We start from the raw sequence: 9,827 nt of genomic DNA on the forward strand, positions 1-9,827 counted from the left end.
CCCCAAAAAAAAAAAAGAAAAAGAAAAAATGAGGTCAAGATGATATAATGACCAATTAGATGTACCTTGCAATCTCTAAATCTTACCTTTCGATTGCATTTGTGAAGAGTTCAAGTTCATCTAGTGATCCATATACATCATAAATGTCATCAATTACTGTTAAAATGGAAATTAATTTGGTGAGCCCTATCCTGCATCTGGAGAATTGGGGATCATAGATAATTCCAACTGCCCATAAGAAATTTTCCACTAATCGGTCCCTCGAAAATGAAAGCTCTTCTTTGAAATCTAAGTCACTCCACCAACTATATATTAGAGAAAACAACAAAATTAGTCTCATTATTTTACAATAAGAAGTCATAATCATTTGACTGAATTAAATAAGACAAAAGATATTGATTTATGAATGTTTTTAAGATAGAATGAAGCAGAAAAAACAAAATGCTCTTGGACTAAATACACAAAGGGGTCATCTTGCATTAAAGATTGATGCTTTGCACGCACTATCATTGGTCCATGCTAACCTAAAGGCCACTTGGGTCTTTGTTGGAATTTGGGTACTAGACCCAAGGATGATAAAAGTTATGATTTTAATTAAAATGTATTAAGACAAAAGGCACTGATTTTACGATTTTTTTAAAAAAGAAAATGAATTTGAAAGACAACATGCTTTTTGACCAAATGCACGGAGAGACAAGACGACCACACTATCTCTCATTAAGGCTATGTTTGGCAACCAAGAGAAGACAAAAAAGAAAAGAAATGAAATGGTAAGAAAATAAAAAATTATGTCTGTCTAGCAATAAATAGAAGAAAAGATTTATTTATTTATTTTTTTTCCTTCTTGTGTTTTCTTGTATTTTAGGCAAAACTTTTTTTTTTTTTGGACAACAGGAGAAAAGTTCATTATTCCCAAGGTAAAATTTAAAAAATCTACCTTAGGTTTAGAACATATCAAACACAATGAGAATTTCTTAAACCAAAAAAATAATACAATTTTAATATATATATTTTTTCTTCTCTTAAGTCCTTGACTACCAAATACAGCCTAAAGGTAAAAAATTTTACCCTTATTCACTCTCATTGGCCCATGCTACCCTAAAGGCCATGCCGACAAACTCACTTCCCTTGTCCCTTTAGATGTAAAATAGAAGAAACCACTTGGGCTGTGTTTGGTAGCCAAGAAAAGGAAAGAAAAGAAAAGAAAAAAGTACAATTTCTGTATTTTTTTTCTTGGGTTAAGAATTTTTTTTTGCACTTGGTATGTCTTCACTCATGAGAAGATTCTCTTTTTCAAATTCAAAATTCCCCTTGAGAATTGTGAAATTTTCTTTTGCTTCTCCAAAAATTTTCTTACCAAAAACAGAAGAAAACATGAGAAAATATGAAAACATAATAAGACAAAAAATGAATGATTACACAATGATTTCCTATGTGTCTATCTCTCTCTTAAAATTCAATTTTTTTTGAATTTTTTTCTTTTATTTTCTTTTCTTGATAACCAAACATACATACACTTTTTATTTTCTCACAATTTCTTCTCTTTTTTTTTTTTCTAGATTCTATTTTCTTTTCTTTTCTTTTCTTCTCTTGGCTACCAAACATAGCCTTGGGGTATTAGTTAGAACTGTTTGTTGGAATTTGGGTACTGGAGTTTTAGTCAGAACTGTTTGTTGGAATTTGGGTACTGGACTCATAGGAACATGTGAAGTGAAGGGGTCCGGCTTTTACCAAACCAAAGAAGAAAGGGCGCAAAAGCAAAACCCTTTGATTAAAAATAGTACCAGTTAATCATGTTTGTAATCAAAACAAATAGATTTTTTTAACTAAAAAATCACCTGGAGAGCTCCTTTAATTCCCTTTGGTGTACTGATTGGACAATGTTGAAATCCAGCTTTGCTAGCTCAACCAATATTCTTGAACTACTCTTCGTTTGCTCCTCTTCCTCGCAAATATTTATGTAGTTCCTAGCCTCTAATCTCACCATTCTCCAGTGTAATGGAACTTCCAGAGATTGTCTCACTTGTTCTGTCATCATTGATGACTTGAGACTAGAGATGCTGAATTCCATGGCTTCCTCTAAAACATCTTCTCCATTCATTCCAAGATGTGAAGCTTCATATAACCCCAAGAGACCCTCATGGGTTTCCTTATTCAAGCAGTCCATGAAGCTCCCATCCTTGTTTTTGAATTCATTGAACACATCTATTGTGAACCAAGCATATATCACATATCAACAGAATTGAAAATCTGGTAATTCAAAGCAGTTCTATATACTTTCTTTTGTAAATTACCTGAACTAATTTGATAGCCATGTTCTCGAAAAATTCGAAATTTTAAAGCAGCAGTGTAGAGATCATGATTGCACTCCAAATGAACCAGATGAAGAAGGGAGTCTTTGATCTCATCCTGGAAGTGGTAAGCCACACCCAATCGTTGAATTGAGTCAATGAGTTTCAATTGAACCAATGGATCCTTGTTGGACCGGATCAGCTGCTTTACTTCTTTCTTGAGCTCCTCTAAGCGACCATGGGAGACTTCATTCTGCAATTCAAACAGGTAGAGGGAGTTTGTTGGTAAATTGGGCATTGAGACCAATTGAAAGTGTAAATTAAAATACTAAAGAGTTATAAAGACTAACTAACCGAGTAAGGATTCTTCAATGACTGAATGAGTTGGTGATCCCAAATGGTAGGATGATAATGAGCTGATCGGCGTTCACTCTCTCCTGTTGCTGACAATCGCTTTGTGCGCCGAGAGTGAATGACCGTTCCTTGGCACAGATTGCATGTATTTCGCAGCCGTAAGAAGTTGGTGCGATGCAGTAGTATTACAGGCGAAGAAGATGAATGTAGAGGGATGACACCCATTTTGATGGAGAGGAGTTGAAAGGAGGACGAAGCTGAATGTACTACCATTTTATTGTTGAAGACCAATATTGCCTGTGTTTGAGAATCTAAGAAGATGGTGGCTTCGATCTTTTTATATCATTTATCAGAGGACAAAATTTTCCTTCACCCATGGTTGGATGTTGAGACGGTCCAGATATGATCCACATTATTCATCATCTCTCTCCTCTCTATTGTACATGGTCCCGAGGGTATGAGGAAAACTTGATCCTTTATTAAATGCATAAAAAAAAAAAATAATAAAGAAAGAAAAGTAACCTAACTTAAAAGGTAACATGGCTTCTACGCCTAAGGCACATGGAAGGATGAAAGGAAAGGCCTGTTCACTTACATGGCATGCACCCACATAAAACATAAAAAATCATCTCCACCAGGAGCTTCTTTTTGTCCTTCTACAGATGTAGATGATCAACATGAGAGGAAGAGGAGTTACATAAGCGTTTTGTATTATTACTAGTGATGAACTACCTAAGGGGGGTAGAATCCAATGGAGAAAGAGCCAAAAAGATTATAGGTAGGCTCTGCATATTTAATAGAAGAAAAACTCTATCCATTGTGATTGTAGTATATCCTATTCGTATTGAACACAAGGAAAAGGTTGTCCATAGTCATTAAGTTATATTATATCTGTGGTTAAATCTTTTTCAATTCTCAGTCTCACTTATAAATTATGAAAGAAGGCTTTTCTCCTTGGTAGTCCCCATGTGATTATGCCTTCATCCAGTATCGAAAATTAAATCTACTATAATAAGCCCACTTGTAGTCAATATTTTAGAAAAGTGATCATGTGGCAAAATCAAGCATTGAAATATTAAGGATTATAGAAAGGGTGAACAGATTATAATAATAAGAAGATCCATGGTCATACATGAGGAGCCATACCAGAGTGTATAGTTGAAATTTAAACCTGAAATTTGATAATATCCTTCCTTGATTTGCTCATACTGGTTATGAGATTCTAATTTGTTGACATAATTAGAGGCTAACTTGATTCAAGTAATTTATATATAAAGGAAAATTCTTATTTATTTGAGGAATTATCACTTCCCTGAACTATAGTTAAATATCAAAATTTCCTACGTTTTTTAAAATATTTCAGTCTCCTCTCCCTAAATCAAAAGATTCTATCAACGTGACTAGGTATTAAATTTTGCCGTTAAGTGGGTGTCCTTTTTTTTTTTTTTTTATAATCCCCGAAATACCCCCACCTCTTTAATCAATCAAAACACAAAACCTACCTCTACTGCCCGGCACACTCAAGATTTCCGACAACCTTCGATGAATCTCTTGTAAGAATATTCTCTAGAATATTCTCTATTATTGTCCCATATACCAATTAGGTTATTGACCGATACTAATCTCATAGAATTGGATTCCAAATAGAAAACCCACTCCTCATCAAATTAGGGAAAAGAGTCCTACCCTATTTGCACACCTTGATGGGAGGGTGCAAAACTTTACATAATAAGACTCTAGGTCCTCCTCCTACTCTAACGTCAATATCATTATTGGTTCCATCACCAAGAGAGCATTAAGGGAGCTAGTGGGAGAAACCTAGAAGATCCATTGTGTTCGTGATTGGGATTGTAGGAATAAAGATACAGGAAGAATATAATGGTAGTAAATTCTTCACAGTCGATGGTGAACGGTATGCATCGACCCTTATAGTTTAATTTTGTGATTCAATGATTGTATGGCAATATCCTACCTGTTGTTATTAATAGGAATAACATCCTTCAAGTGGTATCAGAGCTGTATGGTTACGCCAATGCGTTCTTGAATCACATAGAGAGTACTGTTTATGAATAGTATTTAGTACTGTTCATGAACAATACCCATTTTAGGTTAAAAGAAGGTGTGTGAGGTTCGGTTTACTGTTCACAAACTGTTCATGAACAGTACTGATTACTGTTCACGTACTGTTTATGAACAGTGTTGATTACTGTTCACAACACTGTTCATGAACAGTGCCGATACTGTTCATGACACTGTCCATGACCAGTACCGATTACTGTTTATGAACAGTGTCGATTACTGTTCATGACAGTACTCAACCCACATTTTGTTTGTATGATCCGATTGATCGGATCGGCTTGAATGGGATGAATTGTATTAATTTTTGATATTAATCCATATGATTCATGACCAATATTATACGGACAATTGCAAAATCTTCTTTATGTTATTTGCATGGGACTCACAAGTATTGAAAAAATTTAAACTCTAATTGTAAATTAGGGTTTATTTGTTATACTTTACTCAATGATTTATTTTGTATAATGTAATTTAGGGTTTTGGGTTTGTGGCACCCTACTTAAAAAAAAAAAAAAAAAAAAAAAACCCATATGTGGGGTTTAATAAACTAAACCCATTATGAAAGCCCATATTATGGGATTTAATGAAATAAACCCATTATGTAAACCCATCTTCTCTTTATGTCTTATTTCTGATTCTAATCATAATAGTTATGGTTTCTTTGTACTCTCTACTTAAGTTTGTATATATTTCATGGATTGTGCATCTATTTGTACTTATGCTTTATATTACCAACTGAATTTCTATGTTTTTAGAATACTTTTATGGTAGAAATAGATAGAAATAGATGTTGTCTATGTCTTTATGCATTATTTTAGAATACCTATGATGCTTGGATGACAATTTATGTTAAATTTAAATTGAAAGTGTATAATTCTCAATTTTAAATGCGTTTGGGGCATCAATGATTATGTGATTAAATTGAATGGGAGTATCCATAGATACACATTTTTTTTATCACAATAATTATATATGTTGGCCTTAAACATAATCGTATCACACATTCAATTTAAATTTCAAACTTTAGGGTCTTATGATGATCGTTATGTAAGAGTCAAGATAGAATGGGAATATCTGCAGGTATACATTCTTGATTGACTGTGTTGATCTATATATGATAGTTTAACAATCAAATGGGATGGAAATATCCACAGGTATACATCTTATTTGACCATTTTGACGACTTAAATATTTTACCCTAATGATGTCTTCCATCTAATATAAAGTGAACCATTAGCATGTTACCATCTCTATCCCACAAAATAGATTGTAATGATGCAATAGGTTGCTTTTCTAGAATTTTAATATTCTATTACTGAAACTCAAAGCATGATAATTGATATACATATATTATTTACTCTTACTCATAGGTTCAACACCTATCCCTATTTCAAATAACATGCCACTTCTGAATGGATTAAACTTTAATGATTGGCATGAAGAACTTATTTACTACCTTGTTTCCATGGATTATGATTATGCCTTGCGTAATGAGACTCCTGCTGCTCTCACTGATGAGAGCACTGATGATGAAGTTATATTACATAATTGGTGGGAGCGTTCCAATCGTCTTTGCCTTTTATATATCAAGAAGACGATTAGCAAGACTATCAAAAGCTCCCTACCAACTTCTGAAAATGCAAAGGAATACCTAATCAATGTAGAGAACCGTTTTGCTACTGCTGATAAATCTTTGGCTGAGACTTTGATGACCAAACTAGTAACAATGAAGTATACTAGTACTAATGGGATAGGGGACCATATCTCTGAAATGGCAAGTATCTGTGCACAACCAAAACCCCTCGAATTGATAATGAATGAAGGTTGCCTTGTCCAAATCATTCTGACTTCACTTCCTCCTCGTTTTGGAGCATTCAAGATCCACTACAATACAAATAAAGATAAGTGGACTTTGAATGAACTTCAGAGTATGTGCGTCCAAGAGGAAAGGAGATTGAATGACGAGGGAGGCCAGGAGGTCAATTTTGTATCCAACCAGAATAAAAAGGAAGAGAGAAAATTTTAAAAAGAACAATGCATCAAAGAAAGCCTCCAATCCAAAGTCTGATGACAAGGAAAAGAAAACTGACAAGTTGAAGTGTTTCTTCTGTAAGAAACGCAAGAGTTGGTTCGAAAAGAAAGGTAATGATTCTATCCTAGTATGTTTTCAAACCAATCTTGTTGATGTTCCTTGTAATACTTGGTGGATTGATTCAGGAGCAACTGTTCATATTTCTAATTCTATGCAGGGCTTTCTTACAACCAGGAAACCAAATCAAAGTGAGAGTGTCGTCTATATGGGAAACCGGCAAGAGTTTAAAGTTCAATCCATCGGCACTTATAGACTCATTTTGGACACCAGATTCTAGTTGGACCTTATGGATACTCTTTATGTTCCTTCTATTTCTAGAAATTTAGTTTTATTATCGAGACTTGATTGTGAAGGTTTTAAGTTTAATTTTGGTGATAAGGTTGTAAACGTTTTTAAAGACACCAATCTAGTTTGCACTGGATATTTATGTGATAGTTTTTATAAAATTAATTTGGATTCTAATTTTTCTAAATCCATTCTTGCACTGCATGTGAATGTTGGATCAAAGCGTAAATCCAACAATGATGATTCCTCATCCCTATGGCATAGACGTTTAGGTTATATTTCTAGACATAGAATGGAGAGGTTAGTGAAGCATCAAATATTGTCAAATCTAGACTTCACTAATTTCACCACTTGTATAGATTGCATCAAAGGTAAAAAATCTAAGACAAATAAAGTTGCTGCGAAAAGGACCAATTCACTTCTGGAATTGATACACTGACATTTGTGGCCATTTTGATCTTTGTATAACTGGTGAAAAATATTTCATCACCTTCATTGATGATTACTCACGATATTGTTATGTCTACTTATTAAAAGAAAAATCTGATGTTTTAAATGCTTTTGAAGTGTTCTGTGCTGAAGTCGAAGATAAGTTAGACAGAAATATTAAAACTGTAAGATCTAATAGAGGGGGTGAATATTATGGTAGACATACTGATGTAGGGCAAAGTGAAGGACCATTTACCCGATTTCTTAAGTTGAAGGGTATAACGTCTGAACACACAACTCCTGGTACACCTGAACAAAATGGGGTTGCAGAAAGACGCAATCGTACCATCACAGATATGGTACGTAGCATGATGAGCAACTCCTTATTGCCTGAATTCTTGTGAAGCGAAGCATTAAAAACAACTGTGTATATCTTGAACCGGGTTCCTAGTAAGTCAGTTCTAAAACTCCTTACGAGTTATGGAATGGAAGGAAACCTAGTTTGGGGCATTTACATGTATGGGGCTGTCCTGCTGAAGCTAGATTGTACAATCCACATGAAAGAAAACTTGACCCTAAAACCATAAGTTGTTACTTTATTGGTTATTGTCAGTGGTCAAAGGGTTACAGGTTTTATGCACCAACACACAGTACCAGAATTGTGGAAACTCGAACTGCTAGATTCTTAGAGGATGGTAACATTAGTGGGAGTGAGAAACCACGTAATGTGGTATTTGAAGAACATCAAATTTATTTACCGACTTATGTACATCATGATAACATTGTTGTTCCACGGGTGACTGTTCATAATGATCTAGTGGAACAACAAACTATAAAAGATGTACATATTCATCATGATGATGTTGTCCCATAAGTAACTATTGAAAATGATCCTATAGAACAACAAACTATTGAAGATGTAGGGGTCATCAGTTAAATGTTTTCCAGTATGCGTCAAATGGTTGAAGTTGGAGACAAAGATCTAAGGTGAGAAAAATGGAGGATGGATACCAAGAACAACGGAGGAGAGTGTAGCTCTGAGGCGGAGGGAATTCTGGGATCCCATGGGGATCGGCCGCCGGATAGAGGTAAACAAAAAAAATCATTGATTTTTGGTCGGCTGTACATAGGCATCACACCCTCCAGGATCCTGGGGAGGCCCCTAGCGTACAACATGAGACTGAAATAGGTTCTGACAGAAACGTAGAGAAGGGGACTGAGACGCAGTCTTAGGTGGAGGCTACCATTGAGGCTTTACCTGTATTCAGGGATGGCGGGATTGTCCAGAGGGAGAAATCCTATGCTACAGTGACAAAGAGATCCCTTCCGAACATCGAGACCCTGCCAGATCCGATTCATGTAGGGCCCCTCACTAAGGTAGTTATCCCTCAGGAAGCATATGAGGAGAAGCTGCAAAGTTTCAATTTTGCGCTGATCGGGAGAGTCAATTTTTGATTTATTTCGATGAATGATGTGCGAAGTGCTGCCAAGGAAGCCTGGAATCTAAAAGGTAGAGTAACTCTTGCTCCCTTGGGGAAAGGCTTTATTCTTCTCTGATTTGAAATCGAAGGGGACATGTCATCCATGTGGAAACGAGGTCCAGTTAAGGTGAAGGGACAGGTCATTCGTTTTCAGAGATGGCGCCTAGAATTTAGTATTCACGATGACCATACCCAAACTAAATTAGTGTGGATTCGCTATCCTGAACTGCCTATAGAATATTGGCATGAGCGAATTTTACTATCAATGGCTAAGGCCTCTGGCTGCCCTGTGGAGATAGACCGTAGGATGAGGAACGCCACTATGGGCAGCTATGCACGTATCCTCGTAGAGGTGGAACTTGGGGGTTCTCGTGTGGAGGAGATCCAGGTGGAGAGAAAGCAATCGAGAACGAACACTCTATTCTGGTTTAAACAGAGAATCTTGTATGAAGACGAGATTGGAAGATGCTAGTTTTGTAAAAAACTGGGTCATTCTATCACCCAATGCATGGAGAAAAAAGGTAAGGAGAGCTCCGATGAAGGCTTAAAGGGAGATGCAGCTGTGACTCTGGACCAAGGAGGTGTTGGCCGAACAGAGGGTGGGCGGCTCTCACCGGCGGCAAATCTTGATGCTTCCAGTGACATTGGAAGGGCTAATTTGGAAGGAAATATTCCGCCTCTCTTTTCTAAGGAAAATACCATAAACAATGGAAATCCTCCAATGGGAGATTTCCCCTCCTATTTTGGAAGGTAATCTGGATAGGAATCAAGGTGATTTGGAGATATTCCTCCCAATATCTCACGTTCCTACTAGTA

General features: G+C 35.9%; 1 protein-coding gene across 1 annotated transcript; it reads right to left on the reverse strand.

Moving 5' to 3' along the window:
- Nucleotides 1-82: 82 nt before the first annotated feature.
- On the reverse strand, nt 83-3,007 carry LOC122066408 (probable terpene synthase 9). The gene is made up of 4 exons (XM_042630212.1): nt 2,646-3,007; nt 2,295-2,544; nt 1,839-2,205; nt 83-305 (listed from the first exon to the last, which is right to left on the reverse strand). Exons 1-4 carry the CDS (start codon nt 2,916-2,918, stop codon nt 83-85), a joined length of 1,113 nt encoding a protein of 370 aa, XP_042486146.1. The 5' UTR covers nt 2,919-3,007.
- Between the last annotated feature and the right edge of the window lie 6,820 nt (nt 3,008-9,827).

This window comes from Macadamia integrifolia, unplaced genomic scaffold (assembly GCF_013358625.1).
Source record: "Macadamia integrifolia cultivar HAES 741 unplaced genomic scaffold, SCU_Mint_v3 scaffold2377, whole genome shotgun sequence".
In the NCBI taxonomy this organism is placed as follows: domain Eukaryota; kingdom Viridiplantae; phylum Streptophyta; class Magnoliopsida; order Proteales; family Proteaceae; genus Macadamia; species Macadamia integrifolia.

Coding starts and splice junctions, on each gene's coding strand:
- LOC122066408 (XM_042630212.1), bottom strand. CDS start 2,918: ATGGTAGTACATTCAGCTTCGTCCTCCTTTCAACTCCTCTCCATCAAA. Junction 2,206..2,294: donor TGGCTATCAAATTAGTTCAG/GTAATTTACAAA, acceptor GGTTCACAATAG/ATGTGTTCAATGAATTCAAA. Junction 306..1,838: donor GAATTAAAGGAGCTCTCCAG/GTGATTTTTTAG, acceptor TCTAATATATAG/TTGGTGGAGTGACTTAGATT.